This window comes from Balaenoptera physalus, assembly GCF_965194825.1.
Source record: "Balaenoptera physalus genome assembly, chromosome: 15".
Taxonomy (NCBI): domain Eukaryota; kingdom Metazoa; phylum Chordata; class Mammalia; order Artiodactyla; family Balaenopteridae; genus Balaenoptera; species Balaenoptera physalus.
This window is the reverse complement of record NC_138894.1, coordinates 97798487-97810267: the sequence shown is the minus strand read 5'-3', so window position 1 is coordinate 97810267 and position 11781 is coordinate 97798487. Positions and strand designations below refer to the sequence as shown.

At 57.5% G+C, this 11781-nt stretch overlaps 1 protein-coding gene across 2 annotated transcripts; it reads right to left on the bottom strand.

Annotated features, from left to right (window-relative positions):
• Positions 1–5386: 5386 nt before the first annotated feature.
• TMEM18 (transmembrane protein 18) lies at positions 5387–11150 on the bottom strand. Of its 2 annotated transcripts, none has more exons than XM_082427601.1 (5): positions 10768–11150; positions 9733–9850; positions 7346–7400; positions 6210–6303; positions 5387–6122 (listed from the first exon to the last, which is right to left on the bottom strand). In XM_082427601.1, exons 1-5 carry the CDS (start codon positions 10822–10824, stop codon positions 6030–6032), a joined length of 417 nt encoding a protein of 138 aa, XP_082283727.1. In that variant the 5' UTR covers positions 10825–11150; the 3' UTR covers positions 5387–6029. The 2 variants fall into 2 exon arrangements, with proteins under 2 accessions (XP_082283727.1, XP_082283726.1); XM_082427600.1 differs by having other exon boundaries at positions 9733–9853; positions 10768–11139.
• Between the last annotated feature and the right edge of the window lie 631 nt (positions 11151–11781).

Genomic DNA, 11781 nt, shown 5'->3' with positions numbered 1-11781 from the left:
GCTCCTCACGAGGGGACGCCTGCACCGAGCCTGGTGCCGCGGGGCGCCCTCGGCTGGGGTTGTGCAGACCTGTGGGCGAACTGCCCCCGGGCCTCCTCATGTGGCCTCTTCCCTGACGCTGCTTCTCCCGCCCGAGACCCCTCAGCACCCCTTCTCGCCAGCATCCACCTTCTTACGGACACGGGCAACACCCCACCCAGAAGCGTCCTCAGCCAGGAGCCCCTGGTTCTGCCCCTTCCTGGACGTGGGGCCTTGAGCATCTGGGCTTCAGGGGAGTAGCAGGTGCTGTGGGTGCCCGGCTCAGGTACGGGCGCTGGATGGGTGCCCACCTCCTCCAGGCCTCCAGTTAGGAGATGCAAGGAAGGAAACATTACCTAGGAGAGGCTGCAGTGGTACGGCCAGGAGCTTCCAGAAACGGCGGGCCGTCTTCAAGGGCTGGGGAGCACAGCCGCCTGAGCAATAGATGAAGATGTCTTCTTAAAAGTGCTGATGTTTTCAACAAAGACTCTGAAACAAGTAAAAAAACACAGGCAAGCCAATAAGTGAAAAAAAGCAAAGACAAGCTAACCTTTCATGTGTTCTCATGGAAAAGCTTTGTCTTCTCCTAAAATTGCAGTTTGGCTTGTTTCCTACATCAATTTACATGTAAACTCCGAAGTTCTAGCCCTTTTATTGTGACACAAACAACCAAACCAACCTTTACCTTCTTATTGTTTTTGAGGTTGAATCTTGGGAAAATTCCAGATCACATCTTCTCTTTTCGGGTTGGTCATAAATCACCTGGCCTGTCACTGCTGTGAAAACTCCTGGGCAACTAAGACGACGGGGAGTTGGCGGGTCTGCAGCCCCGAGCCCACGACCTCAGCTTCTCTCACCGGCTAGAACAGCGGGCCGGGCCTGCGCTCTGGGACCCGCTCCCTGAATTCCTGCTCGTCTCAGGAAACCACGGTTCAGGTTGGATGCCCGGCGCCCCCGGTGGACGTCACAGGTACCGAGTGTCTCGGCCTTCACTGTTGCTTGCAATCCACGTAGATTCCATTCCAGTTATTAGCCTTCCTTCTAGTTTTACTGTAGAAAATGTAGGGAAAACATGTTGGCATCTCTAGACTGAGAACTGTACTTTGAAACATAAACGTAAATGTTAACTGTGGAAACAGAAGCATCCGTTTGCTGCAACACGTTTAAAAGAAACTCGTGGGACCCGGGACTGCCGGCCATCCTGCCGCCCCCACGTGAGGCCGCGTTTCCAGAGGGTCTGTCCCTGCTGTGTCGTGACGACACAGGCATCCAAGGTCAGGCAGAACACGTGTAAACAGCTGCCGAGACGGAAGCAGACAGCAGGCTGGTCCCACTCAGGGGCAGAGCGGGCGCTCAGAGCTGGGGATTCAGGCACGAAGCCCCCATCTGATGCTCTGGGACTCTGAGGCCGGTCGCGCTGGACTCAGTGCCGGCCTGTGACGGACGCGGGGACTCGGGGGGGAGGGGGGCGCATCCAGGCTGAGGCAGCCCACCCCCCTCCACCTGAGGACGGAGGGTCGGGCCCTCAGGCCAGTCAGACGCCCGGGACTCCATCAGCTTCCCGCTCACACCCACCACCGCGGGGCCCCGGGACCCGGCAGACCTGGAGCCCGCGTTCGCAGCCTCGGGGCCCGGCTGAGCGGTGAGGGGTGAACTTGCTGCTTCCACGTCCTCGGGGGCTACTGGGCGGTGACCACAGGCTCCCCTGTAGCAGCCACGGCACCCCTTTCCTTGGCTCAATCTGTCTGCAGAGCAGCCTTGCAACTAGAAGACAGTTCACGAGCAAATGTGCTTATTGACTGACCGGGAGGGACGGGGGCCAGGCTGCTGCGGCCGGGCGGTGTCCCCTCGTGTCACAGGAGGGCGAGCTCCTGACCTCCAGACGCCTGCGTGTGCCTGTGTGCACGTGTGCGTGGGCCACGACGTCGTCTGGACGCTGTTAACCTAGTTCGCGTGAAGAAAGGGACTCAGAGCCCCGGGGCCCTCGGCGCCCTCAGCCCAGACAGCAGGCATCACACTCCTAGAGGCAAGGCCGCCTGGCCTGGAGTCAGCCTCGGGCGGTGACACGGTGCGTTAGCGCCCCCTGGGGGTCGCATGTGCCAACACGAGCGGAGGCTGAGAAACGGATTAACAGCGCGGTGGAACCGGCGGAGGTCGGGCTCCGCCTGCGAGCTGCCCAGAGAAGCCTCCTGGCCCTGTGGTCACCTGTCCGCGTCCTCCTGCTGGGCGCCTGGGGAGAGCTGAGGCTTCACAGCTCCCAGGGGCTCCAGGCGATTCTGACGTTAGATAAACCCCGTGTTACCACCAGCCCAGCAAGAGCAGTGCAGGGAGATCTGACACGTGTCCGATGCTTTGGTCCTTACAGCGATCTTCTTAAATACGCGAGGCAGATCCCTTCCCACAGGGGTCTTGTCTCCCAGGGAGCGACGCTGTACGCTTCTAAGCAAACCCCTGGGACCCTGGGAACTCCTCGTGCAGGAGATGGGATCTTACAAAAGGAGCTACTCCCAGGGCGCCTCCGCGGGGCCGAGACTTAGCACGGGAAGCACCCTCCCTGCACCCACGTCACACACACACACGTGATTTCCGAGAAGTTTTTCATGAACACGTTAATCGTTACAATCACGTGCACTAATGCGTGGAACTCCACAACAATATTCTGTGGCTCCTGTTCTGGAATATAACTGTGTATTTTAATTTGCTGTGGAACAGGGGTATTAAAACTCCCAGGACGGTGTGGAGACCCCAGGGTGCGGATGTGACAGCTCTGCAAACACAGAAACCCATCCTGTCTGCACCTGAACTTCCAATCGCTGACCGTTTTCAGTGTCAGTTATTCTGCTCCAGACGGAGACTCCAGGGAGTAATCAGCGGACGCTCTGCATCTGTCACACACACACACCCCTTGGCTGCGGAGATAGGTCCCCTGGTCACTAGCCCAACCTAAGCAGGCGATTAGCTACAAAAGGAAGTGAGGTGATGACGGAGGCTGGATGCTACGCTGCAGGAAAGGGAACAGAATCCCACCAATTTCTACTCAATGTATTTCAAAACTTTAGACCTTTGAATTACATACCAAGTATGTCTTGAGAGATTCTTGGATAAATGTTTATACTGTCAAAATATAAATTGTCTGAATTTACAACTTTTTTCAACTTTGCAACTTTTACTATGAAATGCATGTAACTGTAACACTCAAATCTGATTTCACATAAACTGAATTTACTATTTTGGTTTGGTAACTATGACATCAGTAACAACTTGCAGAGCACAATTTAAAGAGCAAAAAGCTTATCTTGATTAACTTCACGGTAACACCTTCTATTTTCTGTGGTTTACACCACAATTCTCAGCAAGTGAACCCGTCAGGAAGAGACCGTGGCCCTGACATCCCTTCGTGGACGCCTGCTGAGATTTTAAGGATGCCGGCAGGTGACAGCCAAGTGACACGCAGTTAGTTCAAAACAGTCACAAACACGCTGTCATCTTTACAGTTTTGCTTATTTATTTCATGTAGATGTTAGCTGATGTGTAAATGTTTTGTGGTCTGTTTCATTTACTTACACAAACTTCCATCAGATGCCCAAACAACGTCACCGGGCATCCTTCTCTGGCTCCAAATCCACCCCCTTTTGCTAAAGCTTTGGGGTGAGAAGGGACCGCAGGAAACCAGGAATGGGGATATGCTTTCCTTCAACGGACCAGGAGGCCCCCTGTGAACCCCTCTTGTCAAGCCCCACGCAGCAAGGCTCATACACCCCAAACCCTCTGGGGACACTTCTGGCTTGTAGGATTTCCCCAAGCAGGAGGACAGAGAAATATTTGTTAACACTGAATTAGCCACTGAATGTGAACTTACTAAAAAGTTAAAAAATAGTCTGTTTGTGAAAATAAAACTGTTCCAAAAAAATGGCACACGCCAGTGAAAAAGGCCCACGTCATGTCTTTAGGTTGATATGCCATTAACGCCAAATTTATGCAAAGTTAACAATGTCATTACACTACTGTCACAGGAAAACTGAGATCCAGTCAGACAGTCCCATATTAAGACAGCCCAAATAATTATGGACAGTGAAAATGCCCCAGAACCTCCTTGGCTTGTGTGGCCGAGGCCAGGATGTTCCTATCCATGCATTCTGTCCCCTGGGCCCTGGCCCGACCGCACGGCTGGAGGGGACCAGCCTCCCGCCCTCAGCCCCTCCCACCATACCCGTGCTCCCAGGGCACCGCGCTCACAGGGAACCGGCCAGCTCGGCCCTGCTCTCCAAGGAAATCACTCGGGATGCAGTGGACTCTTCTGAAGCCATGAGACCATTAGACACCCTGAAGTGGAAATTTCCAGAAATGCACAATGAGGCATGCTGCCAGGTACAAGAAATTTAAAATCTGACTTCACATGAGATGCTGTTTTTTAAGCCGATTTTTAAAATGTTCAATACAGACGTTTAAGACATCAAGGAGGGACTGGAAAAAATTTCAGGATAAGATCTCCAGTAGATTTATCTAGGAAGTTCTACCTACTCACTTCTACAACTAATGTCAAAATTCAGGAAATAATTTCTCTACTGAGAGTTTACAACTACCCAGAAAAACTTTATATATCTGGATTTCAAGATTTAATTTCATAATCTGTCAAAGTGTCACCTTTTGAGCTTCTAAATATAAAAGCTTTCATATGAACAGATTTTCTTTTCTTTTTGAAATCTGAAGAATGTATTTCACTTATCTCGTGAAAATTATGGTAACTGTTCACAAAGTATTTTCTTAAACCCGAATCAGGAGCCAACAGCAGCCTCTTTACGGAACGCTGTGTGTTCAGACAGGGGCTCTGCTCACCTGTCACCCTCCAGCTGCAGCTCCACGTGTGACAAGACCACGAGCGTCCTGCACAGACGCTGGTTTACAGAGCGGACATCACAGGGAAATGGTGCACCTGCTCCGATAAACCAACAGCGTCACGTCCCAGGACACCCAAAGGGTAAAAAGAAGGTGGAACATAGGAATATAATCAATCTTTGTATTTGCCATAAAAAAATCTGTTAGTTGAAACAGGTGAATGTTGACTGTGTTTACTTGTAACTTTTCCTTCCAGAAAACAACTCAAGGGGCTCATCCAGCCACTGCTTCCGTGGATCCCGACCCGGGGCCTCCGAGTGTCGTCACATCTCTAACTGGATGAAAGGCAAGGCAGCCCCTCGTGTTCTATTCTGTGGCAGCACCACACGGAGAGGCCACCGCTGTGCAAACCAGGGTGACACGAGGTGACACGGGGTGACGGAGGTGACGGGGGTGATGGAGGTGACAGGAGATGATGGGGGTGATGGGGGTTGACGGGGATGACAGGGTGACGGAGGTGATGGGGATGACGGGGTGATGGGAGGTGACGGGGGGTGATGGAGGTGACACGGGGTGACACGAGGTGACACAGGGTGATGGAGGTGACGGGGGTGATGGAGGTGACAGGGGTGATGGAGGTGATAGGAGATGATGGGGGTGATGGGGGTTGACGGAGGTGACAGGGTGACGGAGGTGATGGGGATGACGGGGTGATGGGAGGTGACAGGGGGTGATGGAGGGTGATGGAGGTGACGGGGGGTGATGGAGGTGATAGGAGGTGATGGAGGTGATGGGGGTGACGGAGGTGACGGGGTGATGGAGGTGATAAGAGGTGACGGGGATGATAGGGGTGATGGAGGTGATGGGGGTTGATGGGGGTGACGGGTGACGGGGTGACGGAGGTGCCCACGCGTGGATGGCACTGTCCCTCACTCAGTCACCATCCCCACGTGGACGGACGTCTGGTAGCTCACATGGTCGCAGGAGTGCTGTGGACGCGTGGCGGCGTGCGTGGCTCCGTCTGCTTACAACCTAACTGGAGAGACGAGAGCTCCTGCAGGCCCGGCGAGGGCCCTGGTGGACGTGTGGTAAATTCTGTCCTAGAAGCTGGTCTAGGTGCGTTCCAGGAGCGGACGGGGTCTGAAGGATGCTCGCGCGGGGCCGGCTCCGAGCCGTCACTCCTCCTTGGGTCTGCTCCTCGCCCTCCGCCTCTCCTGCAGGGTCCTCAGCTCGGTCATCTCGGTCAGGGTCTTGCGCACCCACAGGACCTGGGAAGAACCGTGCAGAGACGCCGTCAGAAGTGGACACGCGCCGTGTGGGGAGGACGGAGGCCTGGAGCTCTGTCACGCACGTACCACGATGGCCAGGGTGCTGAGCAGCAGGGGCGCCGAGAACACTATGGAGATGAACATGCCCCTCGAGTCGAAATACTGGTATTTCGAGAACAACCTGTTTCAAGAAAGATTTAAAGATTACGGGGCGTCACAACACGGCGTTCTCGTGATACTCTGTCTCAGGAGCCCCTCCACACAGGAGGACGAGGTGGGCGCACAGCCCCGCCTGCACACGATGGCGACCTCAGTCCCTTTACGAGGCGACCCTCCTAACCCCGTGGGGGACGACCCCCAGGCCCTCCAGGGGCATTGCGGCCCCCATGCAAGCTCAAGCCGAGCCCCCGGAGAGGGGGACGCGGCGTGGCCGGGCCAGGCTGCCCCCAGCGTCCCGCTCGGTGGCGGCGCAGGACGTGAACTTTACGTCACTGACTCAGCGACAGTCATCGCCCTGGGGCCACGGTGAACAGAGCCCAGCGAGGGGTGCTTGGCACGTGCGTCCTAATTAGACGCGGAAGAGACAAAGCGGGGGCCGGGTCGTGCGGGGGGCCGAGGGCGGGCTCCTGACCGAACGACAGGGGCCTGAAGCCGCCAGGAGGGCACGGCGGCCGGGGCACGGCTGTCACTCTGCTCTGAGGCCCGTGCGGTCCGGGTGCCGAAGGCAGAGCCGGGAGGCGGGGTGCTGATCGGGCCACGTCGTCCCCGGGGTTGCGGGGACACAGGGGGACGGCGGCGCCCCCCTCCCAACTCGTTCCAGCCTCCCGAGGGTTCCTGCCTGACCTGCGAGGTCCAGAAGGAGAAGCTGCGGCCCCCGAGGGGGGAGAAGGCCTGGGGGCGGCTCTGGAAGGGGGGCCCAGGGGAAGGGTTGACTCTACAGCGCTCACTGGACACGGAGTGGGTTGCCCGGGTATGTGAGCAGGAAAGGACACACGGGTGAGGACAGAATGGCCGGTGTCCCGGAAACCGGGGAACCAGCGTTTTCAGGACTAGAGCGCTTCTCTTTTGGTGGGGAGGGGGGCCTCCAGGGCCCACGGTGACCGAGGAGACCAGACGGAGGCCACCGTCCAAGGCTCATCGTGAAGGAGGCTGGGGGCCTCCCGGTGTGCTCTGCCGCTGCAGGGGACGGTGTCACGCAGGGTCCGCGTGCCCGGGCCGCTCACCTCCAGTTCACTGCCGCCGCTTCATTGATGTACTCCGCACAGTAGACTAAGGTCACTGAGAAGAGAGCAAGCCCACGTGAGAAGTCAGGGGACCAGCCCACCGCCACCGCCTTACACATCCTTCACAACGTGCTACGTAACGTAAACGTGACAGAACAACGCCACGCTGCATGAGACGTAACTTCTATTTCACACATAACGTGAGGGAACATTACACAGAAAGGAAACCCAAGGTGACACACGAGGCCGGTGGTCTCGGTCAGACCAGGCCAGCCCTCAGCGGGGCAGCACCGCGGGGACCAGGCTTCCTGCCCCGACGCCACCGTGGCCGCACTGCGCCGTCTGCCGACCTCCCTGCCCCGCAGGTCACCGTCGGGTGCAAGGCCGGCAGTGGAACCCAAGGGCCCTGAGACCGGAGCTGAAGGCCACCTGCCTCCACCTTCCGGCTGCCTGGACCCCCAGTGGTGCTGGCAGCAAAGACACGGAGGGAGCACCGACCTGAGGGGACAGGAGCCGAGGGGACAGCCCTGGCCGCCCTCACAGTCCCACCTGGAGCGCGGGGAGCGCTGGGGGCGTGGGGAGGGGGCCCACCCAGGGCGGGAGGACCGCGGGCTGGCCCGGCACCACGTGCTGCTCAGGGCCTGGAGTGGGGGGAGGGGGGGGAGGACGGCCACCAGGAGCCTCAGCCTTGTAAAAATGTGCACACCCTCCGGTTCCTGGGGTAAAATGGGGGGAGCAGTCCTTGACCCCTCCCTCGACGACTGGACCCTGAGACGCACATCAAGGAAGCAAAAGAAAGGAGACGGGAGAGGAGAAGAGAGGCCTGAGCACGGGGGGCCCACCTCCCCGGAGGGCAACGTGATGCATTGACCACGCGCCCCACTCAGGAGCTGGGGGAGCAGTGAACCAGTCTGTGCTTCATTTGTGAAACTGCAGCTAATAACATCCCAATCTTCTGCAGGTATGAGAATTAAATGCGCCATCAGATGTGTAAACGCACTTAGACCAGCATCTATCAGCCCCACGCTAAAACAGTCACCCTCTGTTCGTCCTTGAAAACAACAAACCCAAACGTAGCTCCCAGGTTCACAAAGCTGTTCAGGTATGGGCTCCTTGCATGAGGCTCTGTGGCTGAGGCCATCACCTTTTCTGTGCTTCCTGCCTCAGGGCCTTTGCACACATTATTCCCGGGGCTTGGCGTGTCCCTTCCGGCCCTCGAACGCCTGCTGCCTGGCTGGTTCCCCCGCATCCTTCCCCCCTCAGTTTACCTGTCAGGGCAGTGACTTAAGTGCGGCCCCCTCCCAGGGTTTCACGGTGCTCCTGCCTCTCCTGCCATGATGCGCAGCAGGGCTGTGGTTACTCAGTGGATGCTGGGGCCCCACCAGCTCTACGAGGCTCAGGGGCCCGTCTGTCCTGCTCACCCCTCGCGTTCCTTACTAGGGCTCTCACGTAAAGAAATGAATTAACATCCATCCCTGACCGTCAGGACTATTTCTGTGATGCAGGCTTGCTGCTTCGCGCCTGTCCTAAGACGACCTCTTGTTTGGATTTCCCACCTTGCACAAGGCCAACTGAAAAATCACAGTTAAGATGAGTTTTTGGACTTTGTTAAACTACCAAGCAAGATCTTCAGCATCTTCCCAACGTCCGCAAGATTAAGAGCCCAGCATAGCCTCTGAGGCCCCGGCCCACCTTTCCTGCCTGAACGTACTTCTAACTGGTCAGCGTCAGAATGTGGTTCCTCTGACACCTGGCCCACCCTTTCTGTCCGTCACCCCTGTGCTCTCACCCGTTGCCTCCGCCCCAGATGCCAGGCCTGGGCCAGACATCTGTTCCTTACCCGAAGAAAAAGAGATTTTACTCACTCTTTACAGCCCCTACCATGACTTTATCTCCTCTGTGAAATCTTTCTCAATGATTCCACACAGCTCTGTACCTTCTCCAAACCCTGTAGATCTTACCTTCAAAACTGACTCGGGCAGTGTGTTATTTTTGCACCACAGAGCTTTCCTTCCTGGTTTGCACTCCCTCCCAGAGCACGCAGAGCAGCTAAGCCCACAGAGGAGCCTCCTGTACAGACTCAGCGTTTCGGCAAACCCAGCTCTCGTTTGTGTAACTGGTATTCAGCACCCTCCCAGGAACACAACAGGTGCTTGAGACGCCTTTCAAATCCAATATCCAAAATGTACCTTATCTTTATAGTACCCACAAGTGAAATATGGGAGTGGCCTGCAATCAAAGTAGAACACAAGACAGGAGCGTTGGGAGGCCTTACAAGTACATTCACATATCACTGGGGCTACAGAGAGAATGCGCACACGCGCTGCCGCAGCACACAGCCGTACTCACCCAGGCACTGGAAGTACTCACCGCGGAACTGTACTCACCCAGGCACAGGAAGTGCCCCACCTGCAGCTTATAGCTCCGCGATGAGAAGCAGGTGAGCAGCGAGCAGAGCACGTGGAAGGCAGCCAGCCCCATGAGCCAGGGCTCCGTCCAGTCCGTCTGCTGGAGGACACACAGCAGAAACCCCTCAGGTCCCCCTGCACTGGACCAGGCTGCACGCTGCCTCCCCTCTGAGCACGTCCCGAGCGCCCCAGGCCTCACAGGACACGGGGAGGGGGGACAGGGACCCCCACTGCACCCACGTCCAGGGACTGTCACCCGGCCGTGCCTGGCTGCCCCCACACAGGACTGAAGGCTTTCCTACGTGTCGAACAGAACTGCACTTCAGGCTGGGAGAACCTAAAGACCCTCCTCCGCGGGGAGATGAGAAAGTGGTGCCTGGGTCGGGGATGCACTCGGTCGCCCCCAGAGGCAAAGCTACCAGTTCCTTAGAGCAGTGATTAAAGCCTCAGAAATCCGGGCCACCCAAACTTGCAAGACGTGGTTTTCTCCCGCCTTTGTGACACACACCCTGCCCTCCAGATAGTGCTGCGACCGCATGTCTGCTCAACTCCAGAGGTGGGCTCGTCCGTACCCCTGTACTCGGACCCCCTCCTTGAGGCTCAGGTCCCCCGGGGGCACGGGTGCTGGCGGAGCGGCCCGCGCCCCGCCACTCTGCCCACAGCGGGTCCACGCCACCCGGATCCCCCATCCCAGCCCAGGACGGCCCACCTCCCCGCTCCCCGCCGCCACGAGGTCCCATCTCTCCCCGCAAACCCCCGACCCCCGACCGCCCCGCACCTGGGCATCCCGCCTGCCCTGAAGGTCCTCCAACCTCGTCCCGCCCCCACGCCCCGGCCCCTCCCCGCCACGCCCCGGCACCCTCCCCCGCCCCGCCCACCCAGGTACAGGCCTCGACCCTGCGCCCCCCCACCCACGCCTCCCGTCCGGCGCCGCCGGCCTCCCCGGCGGAGGCTGGGAAATTTGGAGAGGCCCCTGCCGACAGCGACCGAACTGTCAAGGAGGCAGCAACTTACCGTGATCACGGCGGGGATGCTGACGGGGAACTTGCTGACTGAGAATGCAGACGACATCGCCCCCGGAGAGGCCCAGCCTCACCACCACCTTTTCGTCTTCCCCGCCCCGCCCGGATAGGTCAAGAAGTCCTCTGGTGTCCTCTCGCGTTATCTCCACTTGTCGCGATGCCTGCTGTGTCCGGAAGCGGCAGGCACCCTGCCATCTCGCGATATCTCCAGTGCCCGGTAACAGGTTCAAATCTCGCGAGATTCCGTGGTGTTAAAATAAATATAAAGGAATTACGAGTAGCCGCCAGCGTTGTTTTCCTCCCCGAGCTGCTGCGAGAGGGACGTTTTAGTTCTTCCTATGTGACGGGCGCTCAAAAATGGCAGCTCGGAGGACTGGGGGCTAGTGGGCGTCCCTGCTTTCCTCCCCCGCAACTCCCAGGGCTGGGGGCGTGGGGTATCGCTCAGGAGAGTGACCTGGACCCCTAGGAACATAGGGGAGAGTGACCTGGATCCCGGGGACAGAAAAGGACAGTGTTCGGGACTCCGGCGGGGGACAGAGAGGGAATTGACCTGGACACTGGGGAAAACGGGACAGTAACCTGGACTCTGGGAGACAGAAGGGGACAGTGACCTGGACCCCAGAGAGAGAGGGGCACAGTGCCCTGCACGGAGGGGGACAGTGTCCCCGGACGTCGGTGGATGGAGTGGGACAGAGGGGACAGTGCCTCTGCCCCTCTGAGAAATCAGGGTCTCCAGATGCTCACTCTACCGTCAGCTACAGAAGTGGGTGCTGATCGCTTCTAGCTCACATGGACCTTAAAAACAAAACGGCCAGTAATTTTACCAGCTAAATGGCTTTGTTCCGGAATAGAAAGGAATTGCAGCTTGGGACATGTAACCTATGGCAAAACCACACTCAAGTTGGGCAAACAAAGGACAGGAACGTGTTATTTTATAGAGAAAATGGGGGAAGTGGAAAGAGCTGCTTTGAAGGAAAGTCCATTGGAGGAAAGGGAGAGTGAAGGG